Source organism: Carcharodon carcharias, chromosome 11, assembly GCF_017639515.1.
Source record: "Carcharodon carcharias isolate sCarCar2 chromosome 11, sCarCar2.pri, whole genome shotgun sequence".
NCBI classification, from domain to species: Eukaryota; Metazoa; Chordata; class Chondrichthyes; order Lamniformes; family Lamnidae; genus Carcharodon; species Carcharodon carcharias.
This window is the reverse complement of record NC_054477.1, coordinates 6678035-6699006: the sequence shown is the minus strand read 5'-3', so window position 1 is coordinate 6699006 and position 20972 is coordinate 6678035. Positions and strand designations below refer to the sequence as shown.

Here is a 20972-nt window from a genome sequence, read left to right as displayed (position 1 = left end):
GGACAAAAGCAGTCAGTCTTGGTCATCCTCCACATCCCAATCCTTGTTCTCCCCCCTCCTTTATTCGCCATTCCTTCACCCAGGTATCTCAATGTGCTGGTACAGTAATGCGGTGGTCTCATTACTGAACTGGTACGTCGGAGACCTGGGCTAATAATCCAGAGAATGTGAGTTCAAATCCCACCGTGGCACTTTGGGGATTTCAGATTCGGTGTTCTTATAAACCGAGTGACAGATGAACGAGTGGCATCATGAAGAAAACCTTTTCCACGCAGCGAGTAGCTCGGATCTGGAACACGCTGCCTGAGAGACTGATGGAGGCAGGGCCAAGTAAGGATTTCAAAAGGGAACTGGATCTGAAGAGAAAATATTCGCAGGGCTACAGGGAACGGGTGGTGGTGGGGGTGGGGGGCGGGGGGAGGTGGGGGGTGATGGGACAGCTGAGTCGCTCCCTCAGAGTGCCAGCATGGACACAATGGACCGAATGGCCTCCCTCTGTGCTGTAACCATTCTATGATTCTCTGCTTCGAGTACTATCTAGTCTGCGGAAAAGGTTGGAAAAACTCAGGAGGCCCTAGCGGCATCGGTGGAGAGAGAAATAAGAGTTCATATTTCGAGTCCGTATGACCCTTCTTCAGAGCACACGGACTGGAAACATTAACTCTGTTTCTCTCTCCACAGAGCCTGCCGGACCTGCTGAGTTTTTCCAGCATTTTTTGGCTTTGTTTCAGATTTCCAGCATCCGCAGTATTTTGCTTTTATCTGGTCTGCAGCCTCTGTGCACTCAATTCTTTACATTTAATCTTGCATCAGCCTCCCCTTGTTCTAGAACCTGTATCAATGGAATCAGAATCACCTGATTCACTGGTGCCAACTCTGCCAGTGAGTGGACTCCCTTGGTGGGAGCATAGGATCTGATACTCCTGGGCTTGCAGACACCGTCTGTCCCCGGTGTCCCATCCCTGGTGTCCAGCACTGTCCGTCTATCGCTGGTGTCCTGTCTCTGATCTTCAAGGCCAGTGTTAGTGCAGGAATTCTATCTTAATTTTTTCACTATTTATCCTAGGTGTGGAACGATGCTGCCTCCCAGATATTCTACTCCTTAGGGATCGGTTTTGGAGGCTTACTTTCAATGGCATCTTACAACAAGTTTGACAACAACGTTGTCAGGTAATATGGTACAGAGTGAGGAGGGCTGGTACGATATAGTTACTTAAATCTCCCTCTACACCGTCCCCATCAAACACTCCCAGGACAGGTACAGCACGGGGTTAGATACAGAGGAAAGCCCCCAGCTGATATGGTGGGATTCAAACCCTTGTCCCCAGGAGATTAGTTTGAGCCTCTAGATTACTAATCTAGTAACATTACCACTACACCACCATCTTCCCTCAAATTACAGCACGTGGGATTTGGGATAATATACCGACATGGATTGAGGATTGGTTAATGTGTGGAAAACAGAGCAGGAATAGACAGATCATTCTCAGGTTGGTAGGATGTGACCAGTGGGGTATCGCAAAGATCAGTGCTTGGCCCCACCTGGTCACAATCTATGTCAATGACTCGGGTGTGGGGACCAATTGTAATATTTCCAAGTTTGCTGATGACATAAAACTTGTTGAACTGTGAGTTGTGAGGAGGGTGCAAAGAGGTTTCGAGGGGGATTTAGGCAGCTTGAGAGGCAGATGGAATATATGTGAAAAAATGGGAAATTATCCACTTTGACAGGAGGAAGAGAATTGTGGAGTATTTCTTATACAGGAAGAGATTGGGAAGTATTGATGTCCAAAGAGACCTGGGTGTCCTTGTTCATGAGTCACTGAAAGGTAACCTGCAGGTGCAGCAAGCAGTTAGGAAGGGGATTTTATCACAAGGGGATTTCAGTATAGGGGTAAGGAAGTTTTGCTGCAATTGTATAGCACCCTAGTGAGACCTTCCCTGGAGTATTGTGTACAGTTATAGTCCCCTTACCTAAGGAAAGGTGTACTCACCATGGAGGAAGTGCAGTGGAGATTCACCAGACTAATCCTGGGACGGTGGGATTTGTCCAATGTGGAGAGATTGAGGAGACCGGGCCTGTCTCCTCTAGAGTTTAGAAGAATGAGAGATGATCTCATTGAAACATACAAAATTCTTACAGGGTTTGACAGGGTAGACACAGGAAGGATGTTCCCCGCGGCTGCTGAGTCTAGAACCAGGGCACACAGTCCCAGAATAAGGGGTAGACCATTTAGGGCTGAGATGAGGAGGAATTTCTTCACTCAGAGGGTGGTGAAGCCCTGGAATTCTCAACATCAGAGGCTTTGGAAGCTCAATCATTGAGAAGTCAGAAAGGGAGCAGAGAAGAGGTTACCCCCTCACAACACTCCCTGTTTACCCTGGAAGGAGCTAAAGTACAAGGATGTTCAATTGGTAACCCTTAACTTTCCAGGATGTCCGACACCAGTCCCTCCCCCTGCATTTTTGAGGTTTGCTGCTTAGACCCCTTTTGTCTAAACTCAAACAAAATCAAAGACTTGCATCTACATAGAGCCTTTCTCTACCTCAGCTTGTTCCAAAGTGCTTTACAACAATGAAGTGCTTTTTCAAGCATGGTTACTAAACATGGCAACCAACCTGTGCACAGCAAGCTCCCACAAGCAGCAATGTAGTAATGACCAGATCATCTGTTTTTGTGATGTTGATTGAAGGACATCCTCCAATTCAATGGGAGGAGTGTCTACAAACATTAGTGCACTCCCTGGTTCAGCTCCACAAGCATAACTCCTGCAGAACCAACTCCGATGGACTGGACACTGTGTCCAGACGGCTGGAAACCACCTCCCCGTCAGGTCCTGTTTTCTCAAATGGCCAACAATCTAGGGAAGGATAAAGAAAATGCTTCCTAGACACTCTGAGGCTCTCCCTGAAGTGCAGCAGCATTGACAGTAATGACAGGGAAGAGATCGCTACCCATCATTCAAGATGACAGGTTGTCCATCGAGCTGCGTCACACTGAGTCCCAACGGCTTAGTGATGAGGCAGAGCAGCAGCAGAGGAGGAAAGAAAAGGAAGCAAATCCCTCACTCCGGATCCCACTGCCTCTCTGGACATCCTGCTCCACTTGCCCAAGGATCTGCAGGTGGAGAATCAGCCAGTTCAGTCACAGGGTAACCAACGGCAAAAACTTGTGAATGAGCAGACATCATCCTCAAAGCGAGGGACTTGACAACAAAAGCCAGGACACCAGGGAGAACTTCCCTGCTCTCCTTCGAAATAGTGCCGTAAGGATCTCTTACATCCACATGACAGGGCAGACAGGGTCTCGGTTTACCATCTCATCCGAAAGATGGGACTTCCCTCAGTATTGCCCCTCCGGCATTGCGGCATGACCTCAGTACAACCATTCCAACAGTGCAGCACTCCCTCAGTACAACCATTCCAACAGTGCAGCACTCCCTCAGTACAACCATTCCAACAGTGCAGCACTCCCTCAGTACAACCATTCCAACAGTGCAGCACTCCCTCAGTACAACCATTCCAACAGTGCAGCACTCCCTCAGTACAACCATTCTAACAGTGCAGCACTCCCTCAGTACAACCATTCCAACAGTGCAGCACTCCCTCAGTACTGACCCTTCTAACAGTGCAGCACTCCCTCAGTACTGACCCTTCTAACCGTGCAGCACTCCCTCAGTACTGACCCTTCTAACAGTGCAGCACTCCCTCAGTACTGACCCTTCTAACAGTGCAGCACTCCCTCAGTACTGACCCTTCTAACAGTGCAGCACTCCCTCAGTACTGACCCTTCTAACAGTGCAGCACTCCCTCAGTACTGACCCTTCTAACAGTGCAGCACTCCCTCAGTACTGACCCTTCTAACAGTGCAGCACTCCCTCAGTACTGACCCTTCTAACAGTGCAGCACTCCCTCAGTACTGACCCTTCTAACAGTGCAGCACTCCCTCAGTACTGACCCTTCTAACAGTGCAGCACTCCCTCAGTACTGACCCTTCTAACAGTGCAGCACTCCCTCAGTACTGACCCTTCTAACAGTGCAGCACTCCCTCAGTACTGACCCTTCTAACAGTGCAGCACTCCCTCAGTACTGACCCTTCTAACAGTGCAGCACTCCCTCAGTACTGACCCTTCTAACAGTGCAGCACTCCCTCAGTACTGACCCTTCTAACAGTGCAGCACTCCCTCAGTACTGACCCTTCTAACAGTGCAGCACTCCCTCAGTACTGACCCTTCTAACAGTGCAGCACTCCCTCAGTACTGACCCTTCTAACAGTGCAGCACTCCCTCAGTACTGACACTCTAATACTGACAGTCTAACAGTGCAGCAATCTTCCAGTACTGACCTGCCAATAGTGCAACACTCCCTCAGTACTGACCCTCTGACAGTGCAGCACTCGCTCAGTACTGACCCTTTGACAGTGCAGCGCTCCCTCAGTACTGACCCTCTGACAGTGCGGCACTCCCTCATTACTGACCCTTTGACAGTGCAGCGCTATAGTGGGGGAGGTACAGTCTTTCAGATAATATCGAAACATAGAAAGTGAGGTCCTGTCAGCCTCTCTGGTGAATGTAAAAGCTCCAGTGAGCACTGTTGGAAGAAGATCAAGGGAGTTCTACCCAGTTTCCTGGGGCTAATGTTTTTAAATCACTGATACCAAATTGCTGGTCATTATCACGTTGCTGATTGTTGGATCTTGATGTGCACACATCAGCTGCAAGATTTCCTGCATTGCAACAGTAACTTCCCTTCAAAAATACCACACTGGCTGTAAAATGCTTTGCGACCACCTAAAGATGTGAAAGGTGCCATAGAAATGCAACTTAAGCCTCCAGAGACGCACTCTGGTTTTGAAGTAAGACCATGTGATAACATGAGGGCAGCAGGCATTCCCTGTGGGGTCCGGTAACTGTAACCATCAGTAACCAAGGTTTCTCTCCTAGGGACACTCTCATCATTGTAACTGGCAACTGCATCACCAGCTTCTTTGCAGGATTTGCAATATTTTCCATCCTGGGTCACATGGCGTGGAAGAAGGGTGTAGCTGTGGAAGATGTTGCAGATTCTGGTAAGGCCATCTTAAATTGTCCCCATCAAACACTCCCAGGACAGGTACAGCACGGGGGTTAGATACAGAGTAAAGCTCTCTCTACACTGTCCCCATCAAACACTCCCAGGACAGGTACAGCACGGGGTTAGATACAGAGTAAAGCTCCCTCTACACTGTCCCCATCAAACACTCCCAGGACAGGTACAGCACGGGGTTAGATACAGAGTAAAGCTCCCTCTACACTGTCCCCATCAAACACTCCCAGGACAGGTACAGCACGGGGTTAGATACAGAGTAAAGCTCGCTCTACACTGACCCCATCAAACACTCCCAGGACAGGTACAGCACGGGGTTAGATACAGAGTAAAGCTCCCTCTACACTGTCCCCATCAAACACTCCCAGGACAGGGACAGCACGGGGTTAGATACAGAGTAAATCTCCCTCTACACTGTCCCCATCAAACACTCCCAGAGCAGGTACAGCACGGGGTTAGATACAGAGTAAAGATCCCTCTACACTGTCCCCATCAAACACTCCCAGGACAGGTACAGCACGGGGTTAGATACAGAGTAAAGCCCCCTCTACACTGTCCCCATCTAACACTCCCAGGACAGGTACAGCACAGGGTTAGATACAGAGTAAAGCTCACTCTACACTGTCCCCATCAAACACTCCCAGGACAGGTACAGCACGGGGTTAGATACAGAGTAAAGCTCCCTCTACACCGTCCCCATCAAACACTCCCAGGACAGGTACAGCACAGGGTTAGATACAGAGTAATGCTGCCTCTACACTGTCCCCATCAAACACTCCCAGGACAGGTACAGCACGGGGTTAGATACAGAGTAAAGCTCCCTCTACTCTGTCCCCATCAAACACTCCCAGGACAGGTACAGCACGGGGTTAGATACAGAGTAAAACTCCCTCTACACTGTCCCCATCAAACACTCCCAGGACAGGTACAGCACGGGGTTAGATACAGAGTAAAGCTCCCTCTACACCGTCCCCATCAAACACTCCCAGGACAGGTACAGCACGGGGTTAGATACAGAGTAAAGCTCACTCTACACTGTCCCCATCAAACACTCCCAGGACAGGTACAGCACGGGGTTAGATACAGAGTAAAACTCCCTCTACACTGTCCCCATCAAACACTCCCAGGACAGGTACAGCACGGGGTTAGATACAGAGTAAAGCTCCCTCTACACTGTTCCCATCAAACACTCCCAGGACAGGTACAGCACGGGGTTAGATACAGAGTAAAACTCCCTCTACACTGTCCCCATCAAACACTCCCAGGACAGGTACAGCACGGGGTTAGATACAGAGTAAAGCTCCCTCTACACTGTTCCCATCAAACACTCCCAGGACAGGTACAGCACGGGGTTAGATACAGAGTAACGCTCCCTCTACACTGTCTGCATCAAACACTCCCAGGACAGGTACAGCACGGGGTTAGATACAGAGTAGAGCTCCCTCTACACTGTCCCCATCAAACACTCCCAGGACAGGTACAGCACGGGGTTAGATACAGAGTAAATCTCCCTCTACACCGCCCCCATCAAACACTCCCAGGGCAGGTACAGCACGGCATTAGATACAGAGTAAATCTCCCTCTACACCGTCCCCATCAAACACTCCCAGGAAAGGTACAACACAGGGTTAGATACAGAGGAGTCACTACTCCAGTAATATAACCTGCCAAACTACCACTCCCATATGTACCAAAGTAGCCATTTCATGACCAGGTCTACTATTTTACTAACCCCAGCACTAACCAACCCAATCAGCATACAGAGAGATAACAATGGCAAACATTTAAATAATTCATTCTTAATTCACAAAGAATATACATTCCGTTAAGAAATAAAAATGTCACAGGTGAAAATGTCACAGGTGAAAATGTCACAGGTGAAGTGATCCCACCATAGCTAACAGCAGGAATTAAAGATTGCATTAGATCAGAGGGAGAGGGTTAGAATGTTCCCAAAAAAAAGTAAAGCTGTGGATTGGGAGGACTTCACAATAGGGTATAGATAGACCAAGTAATTGATAAAGAAAGGGTAAAGAGAATAAACTGAACAAAGAAAGGAGAGAAGTAGAAAAGAAGCAGGTATTAGCTTAGTTAATCTGAACTCAGTAGTCAGAGAAATACTGGAATCAATTATTTGGCACTTAGGATAATACAATGTGATTGGGTGGAGTCAAAACAGATTTATGAAAGGGAAATTATATTTGACAAATCTGCTTGAGTTTTTTGAGGATGTAACAAGTAGGATAGATAAGGGGGAACCAGTGGATGTGGTGTAATTGGACTTTCAAAAAAATATATGACATGGTGCCTGACAAAAGGTTAGTTAATGGACATAAAAGAGAGAGTAGGAATAGACGGGGTCACTTTCGGGTTGGCAGGCAGGGATCAGGAGTTGGGCCTCAGCTATTTACAGTTTATATTAATAACTTGGGTAAAGGGACTGAGTGTAATGTATCCAAACTGTTGATGCAAAGGGCTGAATCTTGCCCTTGGTGGGCAGGCAGCTGATCACCGCTGTCGAAACAGGCCCCGCTGCCATTTTACGCGGTTGGGCCAATTAAGGCGTGACACCTGCCGGGAAGCGCTATGCACTCCCTGTGTGGGCAGTGGGTGGGGGTTCCCCAACTGCAGAAGTGTGAGTTTTAACACATGCGCACGATAGAGCGCACAACTCCCTCAGGCAAAGCGCTGAAAGGCTGTGAAAGATTAAAAATAGAATAGGAAAATCATTAACGTGTCCCCCTCACGTGAAAATGGCACATGAGGTGGGACACGTTCATAAAGTGCACAAGAACTATATTAAACTTTTTAAAATCCGAAATCAAACCTCATCCCGCCGGTGGGTGAGGTTTGTTTAAAAACTCACTTACCCGCCTGCCCGTTGGATCTGTGCACCGAGCCCCTCAAAATCCTCGTCGATTGGTCACTTAACGGCATAAACAAGGCCTTTAATTAGCGGCGGGCGCGGGTCCCACTGCTCAGCGCGCCCACTGACCTAAATATCGCCATGCTGACGGGACTCTCGTGTGAGGTCAGCGCGCGGCATTTTAAGCTCCACCACCCGCACACCAGGCAGAAAATTCAGCCCAAAGGTGTGGTGGGCAAGTAAGGACACAGAGGCTTCAAAGGGTTTTGGATGGATTGAAGGAACAGGCAAGAACATGGCAGATGGACTGTAATGTGGAGAAACGTGAAGCTATTTAGTTTTGTGGGAAAAATAGAAAACGGAATATTTTTGAATGTTGTTGAAAAAAGAGACTTGTTGAAGCTTTACGTCTTGCACTCACCAGGACACTTTGCAAGAATACCAATGCAAGGGGAAGACAATAATTTGAAGACAACAATTTTCAATTATTGTCTTCCCCCTGTATTGGTATTCTTGCGAAGTGTCCTGGTGAGCGCAAGACAAAAAGCTTCAACATATCTCTTTTTTCAGCAATGCTCCAGTTATGGACGACCAACTGACTATATTTTGAATGGATAGAGTCTGGTAAACCATGATATTCAGAGGGATCTGGGTGTTCTTGTATCCAAATCTTAGAAAGTTAACATGCAAGTACAGCAAGCAATTAGGAAGGCTAATGGTATGTTAACTTTTATTACATAAAAGTTTGGAGTAAAGAAGTCTTGCTGCAATTATATAGGGCTTTAGTGAGACCAGACCTGGAATACTTTGTCCAGTTTTGGTCTCCATATTTAACAAAGGATATACTTGTACTGAAGGAAGTACAGCAAAGGTTCACTAGACCGATTCCTGGCAGGAGGGGATTGTCCTATGAGGGGAAATTGGGTAGACTAAGGCTATATTCCCTACAATTTAGAAGAATAAAAGTTGATCTCATTGAAACATGTAAAATTCTTAAGAGATTTAACAGGGTAGAGTTGAGGTGGAAGGTCATTCATGACCTTATGGAATAGCGGAACAGGATCGAGAAGCCAAATTACTTACTCCAACTCCTACTTCTTAAGTTCGTACATTCTTATATCTACATCCTTCCTCTCTCCTGCTCTTTCTTTCTGGACTGGATTTGAACTCTGTCCTTGAGATGAAGAGGCAAGAGTCTGACCTGTAATGCTCAGCTCCTGTGGATAGCTGGATATGCTGACAGGATGATGAAGAGGGATGGGAGAAGTCTGTTGTGGAGTGTAAACACCAGCATGTGCTGATTGAGCTGACTGACCTCTTTCTGTGCTGTAGTTGGGCCGAATGGCCTCCTTCTGTGCTGTAACTTGCTGTCTGTTCACTGTAGGTCCCGGGTTGGCATTTGTTGCTTACCCAGAAGCCCTTGCCCTGCTGCCTGGTTCGTTCTTTTGGTCGATCCTGTTTTTCCTGATGCTCTTCACCCTGGGGATCGATACGCTGGTAACTATGGCCCTTGACACTGGCTGAAGGGGTGCCCTTACTCCCCACTGCCAATAATGGGGCACAATCAGCCCACCCAGTCACAGTTTCTGCAATTCAGGGAGTCATGATGATTGATGGGATGGCCCAAGGAGCCATCGTGACAGATGGCATGGTGACAGATGGGATGGTCAAGGGAGTCATGGTGACAGATGGGATGGTCAAGGGAGTCATGGTGACAGATGGGATGATGACAGATGGGATGGTCAAGGGAGTCATGGTGACAGATGGGATGGTCAAGGGAGTCATGGTGACAGATGGGATGGTCAAGGGAGTCATGGTGACAGATGGGATGGTGACAGATGGGATGGTCAAGGGAGTCATGGTGACAGATGAGATGGTGACAGATGGGATGGTCAAGGGAGTCATGGTGACAGATGGGATGGTGACAGACGGGATGGTCAAGGGAGTCATGGTGACAGATGGGATGGTGACAGACGGGATGGTCAAGGGAGTCATGGTGACAGATGGGATGGTGACAGATGGGATGGTCAAGGGAGTCATGGTGACAGATGGGATGGTGACAGATGGGATGGTCAAGGGAGTCATGGTGACAGATGGGATGGTGACAGACGGGATGGTCAAGGGAGTCATGGTGACAGATGAGATGGTGACAGACGGGATGGTCAAGGGAGTCATGGTGACAGATGAGATGGTGACAGACGGGATGGTCAAGGGAGTCATGGTGACAGATGGGATGGTGACAGATGGGATGGTCAAGGGAGTCATGGTGACAGATGGGATGGTGACAGACGGGATGGTCAAGGGAGTAATGGTGACAGACGGGATGGTCAAGGGAGTAATGGTGACAGACGGGATGGTCAAGGGAATCATGGTGACAGACGGGATGGTGACAGATGGGATGGTCAAGGGAGTCACGGTGACAGATGAGATGGTCCAGGAGCCATGGTTATTGTGTGTCACCATCTGACCACTCTTCAATAATAGAGCTTTAGACAGGGCTTGGGTGAATGGGTGGGATCAAGGTAACACAACTGTCTCAGACCGTTTCCACACACCCTGTACTTTTCAGCTGGGTTATTGGATAGACATGAGGAGCAAAACCTGACTTTTTTTCTCCTCCATAAATGATTATTGTCTGTTAAATGATTATTATTGAAGGCATCAGAAGTCCTGTCAACAAGGCCATTGTCTGTTTGGAGGGGCGGCTGTGGTGAGGGGGACATTGATGGGCAATAACAAGGTTTTACCAGAAGAGCCAGAGATATTGGCACAAGATCAAGGTCCAACATGGTTCTTTGAACTCAAAGTCTTGACAAGAGGTTGTGCGAAATGGGGACTATCCCCAAGTTTCGACACCTTTGGGTGAGCTGATACCTCTGCCTGTGAGGCAATTCCCAATACAAGGACTGGTCACCCTAACTCCCTGAGGAAATTAACCTTCATAGACTCACAGGCAGCCTCCATAGAATAGGAACATGGAAACAGGAGGAGGCCATTCAGCCCCTCTGGCCTGTTCCACCATTCATTTAGATCAAAGCATAAGTCCATCTACCCACCTTTGCTGCACATTCCTTGATACCCTTACCCAACAAACGTCTTTTCATCTCCATCTTGAAAGCCCCCAGCTTCTACAGCTGCTTTTGGAGGAGAGAGTTCCAGATTTCCGCTCCCCTTTGTGTGAGGAAATGCTTTCTGACATCACCCCTGAACGGCCTGGCTCGGATTTTAAGGTTCTGTCCCCTAGTTCTGGACTCTTCTCCCCTCCCACCCGCAACACCAGAGGAAATAGTTTATCCCCATCAACCCTGTCAAATCCTTTAATGATCTTAAACACCTCGATAAGATCACCCCCTAATCTTCTATATTCAAGGGAGTACAAGCCTCCTGTATGCAACCGATATAAATGATATAAATATGTGTTAAAAAGGAGCTGGCTGGTCTGGTAGGGGTTATATCCTTCACCAGTCTGATTCAAGAGCTAATAATCTGATTTCAGGTTAACCGGTACAGTTTCCCAGCTTCCTCAGTAGCGAGTGGTATGCTGCAGTACTGGTCTTTGTCCTTCGGGTGTCAGCAAAGCTCCTCATTCAATCTACAGATGGGTGACTTGGACTTCTCACAAGAGGAATAGGACATATTTTTTGCGGCTTTAGTTGATAGCCTTGGTCAGCAGCCCAACCAACCTTCTTTCTAAAAGAAGGAGCAGAAAGATCGGCAGTGGTTAAAATTTTCAGGACTGAGAGGGGCAGAGGAGGAGAAACGTGTAGAATGAGGATCTACCCTCATATTGAAAGGCTTCCTTCCGGGTAGGGGCTGGACTGAATGTGGACAATGAGCCAAAAATAAAAAATACCTGGACAAACTCAGCAGGCCTGGCAGCATCCACAGTTTTTTTTGCGTTTACCTTAGTGGATAATGAGCCCATCACTTCCTCTGCCTTTGTAAACAAAAATGGACTGTGATCAGAGACCTAAAGGGCACAGATGAAAGCGAGATGAGATGCAATTAGATGAGAGAAGCTGTTTTACTTGTTATGAAGGGGATGGTGAATATAGAATGGACATTGGATTCTGCACTCTCTCTTGATCAGGAGCTGGATTAGTGCCCAGCGAGAAATGAGACCTGAGAATATAGGAAAAGGGACCAAAGGGGCAACACTGATGGAATCTAACATGAACAGGGGCAGGAAGAACAAGGGTCAATCCCCGAGGACTGCAGGCACAGGATGGGGAGGGGAGAAGAGAGGGGAGGGGATGCATGTTCTGATGGTTTGCATAATACAGGGATCAATGGAGATTCCTAAAGGACATTCCCTCAGATGATTGACTGTACCCACCCCCCTCCATTTAGTGATAGAGGGGAGATTGTACATGGGGCTGTGGGAGGGGATTAAATGGGTGGGTAGAGTCAGTGATAGGGGAGAGTGTACATGGGGCTGTGGGAGGGGATTAAATGGGTGGGTAGAGTCAGTGATAGGGGAGAGTGTACGTGGGGCTGTGGGAGGGGATTAAATGGGTGGGTAGAGGCAGTGATAGGGGAGAGTGTACATGGTGTGGGAGGGTTTAAATGGGTGGGTAGAGTCAGTGATAGGGGGAGAGTGTATATGAGGATGTGGGAGGGGATTAAATGGGTGGGTAGTGTCAGTAATAGGGGAGAGTGTACATGGGGATGTGGGAGGGGATTAAATGGGTGGGTAGAGTCAGTGATAGGGGAGAGTGTACATGGGGATGTGGGAGGGGATTAAATAGGTGGGTAGAGACAGTGATAGGGGAGAGTGTACATGGGGCTGTGGGAGGGGATTAAATGGGTGGGTAGTGTCAGTGATAGGGGAGAGTGTACATGGGGATGTGGGAGGGGGATTAAATGCGTGGGTAGAGTCAGTGATAGGGGAGAGTGTCCATGGGGCTGTGGGAGGGGATTAAATGGGTGGATAGAATCAGTGATAGGGGAGAGTGTACATGGACTTGCCAATTGATGTTGGACATATCGACGATTGGGTCAGCATCTTGCAGAAGGTCATACAGGTACAGTAAATAGAAGCTTTTAGACTGTTTCTGTCTAATTGTGGATTGTTTGTGTGGGTCTTTTTTGCAGTTTGGTAACATGGAGGGAATCACCACGGCGTTCCTGGATGAGTTCCCAGTGTTACGGAATGGCAAGTGGAAGGTGATGTTCCTTGCTGCACTCTGCTTCAGCTTCTACCTCCTGGGATTGCTGCTTATCACTGAGGTATAGCACAGGGTGATCCCACAGCCCGGGCTCAGCTCCGTCAGGAATAGGGACCAGTGGAAATGAAGGGGTCAAACCCAGTATAATAACCAATAAGAATATGAACATGAATCAATGCAAAATAAAAGTAACCTGTAAGATTAACATTTGAAAAAACACAGTAACCCACAGAAATGCAGGGCTATTCCCAACAAAATGACCTTTGAAAATAAAAGGGGTTGATTCACACCCGGATCTAATGGGAGGCTCACTCATTACTCAGAATCCAGTGTGTTTGTCCAGACCCGGTTGATCAGCTCTATTCATTGCTCTTTTCCCATAGGGTGGTATCTACTGGTTCACTCTCATCGATTCGTACAGCACCAGCTTCGGACTCATCATCATCACCCTCTTCATGTGCCTGGGGATTGCATTTTTCTACGGTAAACCCTCCCTCAGAAGCTTCTAGAAAGGGACAGCACCGATGCTGACTAACTGCATTGAAGAGGGTTAGGAAACATTGAGAGCACCAAGACTGTCCTTCCTTGAGTAAATGTTTTTGTTCACGCCCATTGCCCCTGTCAGGTGAAGGATGCAACAGGAGAGAACAGAATAATTTGTCACGATGTGGAATGTGCTGCCTGTAATGTGGTGGAAACAGATTCAATAGTAACTTTCAAAAGGTTATTAGATAATCTAATCTAGGAAGGTAAAGCTTCTCAGGGCCCTGGGGAAAACAGGGGAGTGGGATTAATCGGATAGCTCTGCCAAAGAGCCAGCACAGGTATGATGGGCAGAATGACCTCCTTCAGTGTTGTATAATTCTATGTTTAGACAGCTGTCACGCTTCTCCACCTCTGCTGGAAACAGCATTGATAGATTGTGTTTATACAGAGCCTGTAATGCAGACAAATATCTCAAGGGGTATAGAGAATAATATGAACACCAAAACCACATAAGATGGTATTAGGACAAGTGATCAAAGGCTTGCTCAAAGAGGTTGGTTTTAGGGAGTGTCATAGAGGAGGAAAATGGTTGAGAGAAGCAGAGAGGTTTGGGCAGTGAATTCCAGAGCTTGGGGCCCAGGCAGCTGAAGGCACGGCCACCAACGGTGGAGCGATGGGAATCGGAGAGGTGCAAGAAGATTTGGAGGACAGTAGAGTTTGTTGCACTAGTAAAGGTTAGGGACAAGGAGGGGGAAGGGGTGATGGGATTTAGAAGCAAGGATGAGAATTTTGAATGGGACTTTGCTAGACCAGGAGCCAGCAGGACGATTAGTGATGGGACTTGGGAATGTTTAGATGGGGGCAATAGGGTCTTAGGTGATCTCAACTGATGGAGGGCAGAAGATGGGAGGAAAGGGATTATAGTACCTTGTTTACCGCGATTGGCACTAACTGTTGAGGGGCTCCCCTTGGCATGTTGTCCATGGCTTTAGTGGGTAACACACTCATCACCGAGTCCAAAGGCTGTGGTTTCAAGACCCACTCCAGGGGCTTGAGCACCAAATCTAGGCTGACCCTCCTGGTGTGGTACTGAGGGAAGTGCTGCACTGTGGGAATTGCTGTTTCTTGGTTGAAGGCCTGGTCTGCACACTCCGGTTCTCAGGTGGATGTAAAAGATCCCACGGCAGAGCCAGAGAATTCAGCCCAGTGTCCTGGGGCCAATATTTATCCCTCAAGCTGAGCCATTTATCACATTGCTGTTTGTGGGATCTTGCTGTGTGCAAATCGGCTGCCCTGTTTCCAACATTACAAAACCGACGACTCTTTAAAAAGTACTTTATTGGCTGCAAAGCGCTTTGGGACATCCTGAGGCGGTGAAAAGCGCCATAGAAAGGAAGTATTTCTATCTCTCATTCCGCCGTCTCCCCCCCCCACAGGCGTTAACCAATTCTGTAATGACATTATCGACATGATCTGCCTTTGTCCACCCTGGTGCAGCAAGCTGTTGCTCTATTTCAAGGCATGTTGGGCCCTCTTCACACCACTGCTGCTCTTGGTAAGTCTGCAAACCTTTTTAAAAATGAATTGTTCCCTTTCCCTCCCTCCTCCGTTCCTGAACATCTTGATGGGGTACAGTTCGAATGGCAGAAGCCCCTTGAATCCTCCACCTTGAATAAGCGGCTGTTCTCAGTGCGCAGACCCAGTCAGCCAGTGTCTGCAGCATTGTCTCTGACCATCACTGCCAGCAATGCTTACCAGCTCGCAGTTACCAGCAGGAACCCGGCCTGTTTTGTACCCTCTTGTGACCCCCCCGCCCCCCGGCCATGTACCGAGAGAAAGTTAACTCAGGGTGGTAGTGGACTAGTCAGCCAGAAGCGTTGAGTTCAAATCCTTCGGCAAAATTGCATTCAATAAAGTGCCCAAGAGAAGCCTCATGGAAACATAGAAACTAGGAGCAGGAGTAGGCCATTCGGCCCCTCGACCCTGCTTCCCCATTCATCATGATCATGGCTGATCCTCTCTCCCTCTGCTTCATGGAACCTCAGCTGGTTGAGTGAAGCCGTTGGTGGAACTGGTCACCCTTACGTAATCTGGGCCATCGCAGGATTCCAGTCTGGGCTAATCTGTTTACCCTCCACAAGTAGCCAGCAAGCAGCTCAGTTGTCAGGGATGGACCATCAAGTGCGTTACGTTCAGATCCTAAGAACAGATTTTTAAAAAAGCAACTTCCGTCTACTGCTGTCCCCACTCAGACCCTGTTGGCTTGGGTGCTGCTCGAACCGGTCTCCCTCTGTGTGCCTCACCCAGCTTCCCACAGCCTCAAGTCCCTGGGCCAGGCAGAGAGACCCAAGTTCTGGACACTGCTGTTAATCCTCAAATGATCCATCACCTTGAAAGTCCTGGCTTAATCCGTCATCACTTGCCTGGCTTTCAGCTGAGCGAATGTTACGTTTTTCATAGAACCCGTAATGTACAGAAGGAGGCCATTCAGCCCATCGCGTACCTCTGCCAGATCTTTGAAAAACTATTCCATTCATCCCAGTCCCAGCTCCTGCCCACTTAGCTCTGCAACTTTTTCCTTTACTCAGTTGGCTTTTCAAAGTCACTCCTGAGTCTGCTCCCATCACCCTCTTGGTGTAAAGGAGAATTCTCATCTCCCCCTCCGGTTCTTTTGCCGATTCCCTTCAATCTGTGTCCCTCTGGTTACCGACCCTCCTGCCACTGGAAACACATAGCCCCTATTTATCCATGTATGTGCTGGTGTGTGGTGTGACGTGTTCTGTGAGTTATATCTCTATGATACATTTCTTTGTCTTTTACAGTTCATCCTGATGTACGTATTTATTGAGATGTACAACACTCCCCTGCACTATGGCCCCTATGAGTTCCCGGTGTGGGGGAAGGCACTAGGAGTCTGTCTCGGGGTGCTCTGCTGCATACAGATCCCATTCTGGGCTGTGGTTGCTGTACTGAAGGAGTCTGGAACATGGCGAGATGTAAGGGCCCTCATCTCATTCCTGCAGGTGGTGTTGTTTAGTTTAGATTAGAGTAATCTTCCTCTGGTCCCTGTAAGAAAGAAATGACACATGAGGCTTTTGTGGAGTGCTTTATCACTTTGGAACATCTCCTATACAATCCATTATTGCAGACATGCAATGTCCTATTATGTAAGCAAAACTACCAGCCAACCTCCCACAACAACAGTCAGATGAAAGGTCAAATAATCTTTATCCTGAAAAGAAGTGAGTGTGGTACAAGTCACTGGAGCAAGCTTCCTGCTCGAGTGTCCATGGCATTTTCAGTCTCCATCTGAATGACACCTCAGTTTAATGTCTCATCCGAAAGAAAGCACCTCTGACAGTGTGGCACTCCCTCAGTCCTGTCCTTCTGACAGTGCAGTGCTGCAATGCATCAGCTCTGTCCCTCCAACAGTGTGGCACTCCCTTAGTTCTGTCCCTTTTGACAGTGCTGTGCTCCCTCAGTACTGACCCTCCAACAGTGCAGCACTCCCTCAGTACCAGAACCATAGAAAAGTTACAGCACAGAAGGAGGCCATTCAGCCCATCTTGTCCATGCTAGCCTGAGGACATCCAGGTGCCCTTTCTAATCACACCTTCCTGCACCCGGCCCATAACCCTGCAGTTTACAGCACTTAAGGTGCAGATCCAGGTACTTTTTAAAAGAGTTTAGAGTTTCTGCCTCTACCACCAACTTGGGCAGTGAATTCCAGACACCCACAACCCTCTGCATAAAAAAAGTTCTTCTTCATGGCCCCCCTACACCTTCTGCCACTTATCTTGAATCTATGTCCCCTGGTTCTAGAATTCTCCAACAAGGGAAACAATTTGATCCTGTCCACTCTATCTATTCCCCTCATAATTTTGTACAACTCAATCAAGTCACCTCTCAGCCTTCTTTGTTCCAAGGAAAATAACCCCAATTTATCCAATCTCTCCTCGTGGCTACACTTTTTTAACCCTGTCAACATTCTTGTAACCCTCCTCTGCACTCTCTCCACAGCTATTAAGTCCTTCATGTAATGTGGTGACCAGAACTGCACACAATACTCCAGTTGTGGCCTCACCGGTGTTTTATACAATTCCAACATTATATCCTTACTTTTATATTCTATACCTCTGCCAATGAAGGAGAACATTCCATATGCCTTCTTTACAACCTTGTCTACATGAACTGCTGCCTTCAGGGACTTGTGTACTTGTACGCCAAGATCTCTCACTTCATCTACCCCTCTTAATATATTCCCATTTATTGTGTGACCCCTGTAACTATTTGATCTCCCTAAATGTATGACGTCACACTTCTCTATGTTAAAATCCATCTGCCACTTTACCGCCCACTCCACCAACCCATCTATATCGTTTTGGACTAATCCTCCAACAGTGCAGAGCTTTCTTTGAAATTAACTGAGAGTTTCAATCTGGATTATGTGCCCAAGTATCTGGCATAGGTCCTTCTGACTCAGAGACGGGTAAGTTTGTTGAGCCATACCCAATGGGCAGTGTGATGATAGGCAGGTACTGAAGGAGACGCCCTCATGTATCCACCCCAAGCGTCTTGGTGTTCTGCGGACTGAATGATGACAGTGCTAACTCGATCCCTAGTCAGTTGGTGAAGTATGAAACTGAGACATTAAAACTTTTCTTGATAATATGTTTATTCACAGGATGTAGCATTACATCTGCCTGCTTCCCCCCACCCCCCACCAACCCAGTGTCCCAGCAGTCTCCCTTTATAAGTTCCTTAGGTTCTCAGTAAACAATCCCCTTCATCATAACAATATCATTAAGATACCAGTAGCAGACAATGCTGGTCCAGTCCTCTGTTAGATCTCTCACTGCACATTTCTCCTTTTACAGATTTCAGCTCCAAATCCCCAAATCTTTTCAGTGGGTCAGTTCCCATCCGATGCCAGTCTCATCCCAACCAGCACCTTCCAGCACAAGTCACTGGATAGTGAGCTGGGCTCTCTCTGGGTTCCTGCAATGACGAAACTACCTCTACCCACTGTACCCAGAGAAGGTGCTTCACACCCCCCTGGTGTCTGAGGCTGGACCTGTCCCCAGAGAGTGAAAGGTCAGACTCTGGCCAATTGACTCACCCGGCTCTGGATCCCTTTAAGCTACGGAAACCACAGTCGGACAGAAATGCAGACATCGGCCATCACTACTGACCCGGTCAAACGCTAACCTGTTTGTGGCGAGTTCCTGTTGCCATTTTAGCAGAGATACTAATACATTTACAGCACACACAAGGTCCTAAGAAATAAGACCATAAGACATAGGAGCAGAAATTAGGCCATTCGGCCCATCGAGTCTGCTCCGCCATTCAATCATGGCTGATAAGTTTCTCAACCCCATTCTCTCGCCTTCTCCCCGTAACCTTTGACCCCCTTACCAATCAAGAACCTATCTATCTTGGTCTTAAATACACTCAATGACCTGGCCTCCACATCCTTCTGTGGCAATGAATTCCATAGATTCACCACTCTCTGGCTAAAGAAGTTTCTCCTCATCTCTGTTCTAAAAGGTCTTCCCTTTACTCTGAGGCTGTGCCCTCGGGTCCTAGTCTCTCCTACTAATGGAAACATCTTCCGTACGTCCACTCTATCCAGCTGGGAGTAGACCATGTGGCCACTCGAACCACTATTCAGTACAATCATACCCGGTGTTTTGCTTCAACTCCACTTTTCCGTCTCCTCCCGACATCGCTTGATTCCCTCAGAGATCGAAAATCCATCTATGCTGTGGCCCTTGTAAAGAGCAGAGAGAGAGGGAGCTGGTGTGTGGGGTTCGGTGATGCTGGTGGTGCTGGTGGTGGTGGTGGCAGTGATGGTTGTGGTGCTGGTGATGCTGGTGGTGGTGTCGGTGGTGCTGGTGACGCTGGTGGTGGTGTCGGTGATGCTGGTGCTGGTGACGCTGGTGGTGGTGTCGGTAATGCTGGTGGTGCTGGTGGTGGTGGTGGCAGTGATGGTTGTGGTGCTGGTGACGCTGGTGGTGGTGTCGGTGATGCTGGTGCTGGTGACGCTGGTGGTGGTGTCGGTGATGCTGGTGCTGGTGACGCTGGTGGTGGTGTCGGTGATGTTGGTGCTGGTGGTATTGGATCCAGCTGACAGTTTTATCTGTTGCTGTTTGTCTCCAGCGGTTTAGGAAAGCCATCCGACCCCTGAACTCCTGGAAGGTCACTGGGGGTGACCGGACATTCACGCATCAAACGGTCGATGTGCCGTTCTCAGTGACGCTGACTGAACACGACATGAACGAGATGCAAGCCTGAGAGCCCCAACTCGGCCAGCAACAGTGACGATCTTCACACCGGGGGAGAGCGGGGAGGTGGAGGCTGGGGATTCGGCCACAGATCATCCCCTGGAAGACAGAGGCGGACCGCGTCCTGTTGAGGGATTCCCCCTCCCCCCTGGTTACACTTCCGTTCAGGGAACACCGGACAATGCGGGACTGCTACAGTGCTGCCACTCGCGAGTGGAGTTTACCCAGACTGGGAACTAAACCCCCTCCCCCTCCCTACCCACACGCCCAACTCCCAGCTCCCAGGAGGTCCTCGTATCCCGGAAGGCGACTCTCCATCATCAACACCTTCCTTCCTGCAGGAAGACAAAACAGAATCACTCCAAATGTTCCGGCCTCACTAGGAGACCTTGCCATTGTGGTGCCAACAGCACACACCAGTTAAGCGGATAAGCTGTGACCTTTTCTCTCCACAAAGACTGTCAAATTCTTGCAGCTTCCACTTCTTGCTGGGGGTGGAGTTTACCTCGTCTCCCGTCTCCTGAAGGCACTGACTGTTGTAATGTAGGAAAAGCAGCAGCCAATTTGCACACAGCAAGATCCCTGAACAGCAGCAAAATAAATGAGCAGATAATCTTGTTTTTGTGGTGATATTGTCTGAGGAATTGGCTCAGGGTATCGGGGAGAACTCTGCTGCTTTCCTTTCGTTAGTCACCACAGGATCTTTTACCAAGAGGGCAACAGGGCCTCTGCTTAACTTCTCATCCGAAAGATGGTACCTCCAACAATGCAGCATTCCCTTAACACCTACCCACCAACAGTGCAGCACTCCCTCAGTACTGACCCTCTGACAGTGCAGCACTCCCTCAGTACTGACCCTCTGACAGTGCGGCACTCCCTCAGACAGAGCAGCACTCCCTCAGCACTGACTCTGACAGAGCAGCACTCCCTCAGCACTGACTCTGACAGAGCAGCACTCCCTCAGCACTGACTCTGACAGAGCAGCACTCCCTCAGCACTGACTCTGACAGAGCAGCACTCCCTCAGCACTGACTCTGACAGAGCAGCACTCCCTCAGCACTGACTCTGACAGAGCAGCACTGA

At 48.5% G+C, this 20972-nt stretch overlaps 1 protein-coding gene across 7 annotated transcripts in view; it reads left to right on the top strand.

Moving 5' to 3' along the window:
* Positions 1 to 20507, top strand: part of slc6a7 (solute carrier family 6 member 7) — a 63401-nt gene extending 42894 nt beyond the window's left edge. For 6 of the 7 annotated variants that reach the window (XM_041199043.1, XM_041199046.1, XM_041199042.1 and 3 more), the window contains 8 exons: positions 1067 to 1170; positions 4944 to 5068; positions 9336 to 9448; positions 13046 to 13180; positions 13503 to 13602; positions 15042 to 15160; positions 16428 to 16601; positions 19765 to 20507. In XM_041199043.1, coding sequence (XP_041054977.1) covers positions 1067 to 1170; positions 4944 to 5068; positions 9336 to 9448; positions 13046 to 13180; positions 13503 to 13602; positions 15042 to 15160; positions 16428 to 16601; positions 19765 to 19899 — 1005 coding nt within the window. In that variant the 3' untranslated portion in view covers positions 19900 to 20507. The remainder of the gene's footprint in view (positions 1 to 1066; positions 1171 to 4943; positions 5069 to 9335; positions 9449 to 13045; positions 13181 to 13502; positions 13603 to 15041; positions 15161 to 16427; positions 16602 to 19764) is intronic. The other variant, XM_041199044.1, reaches the window with a different exon arrangement.
* The last annotated feature ends 465 nt before the right edge of the window (positions 20508 to 20972 follow it).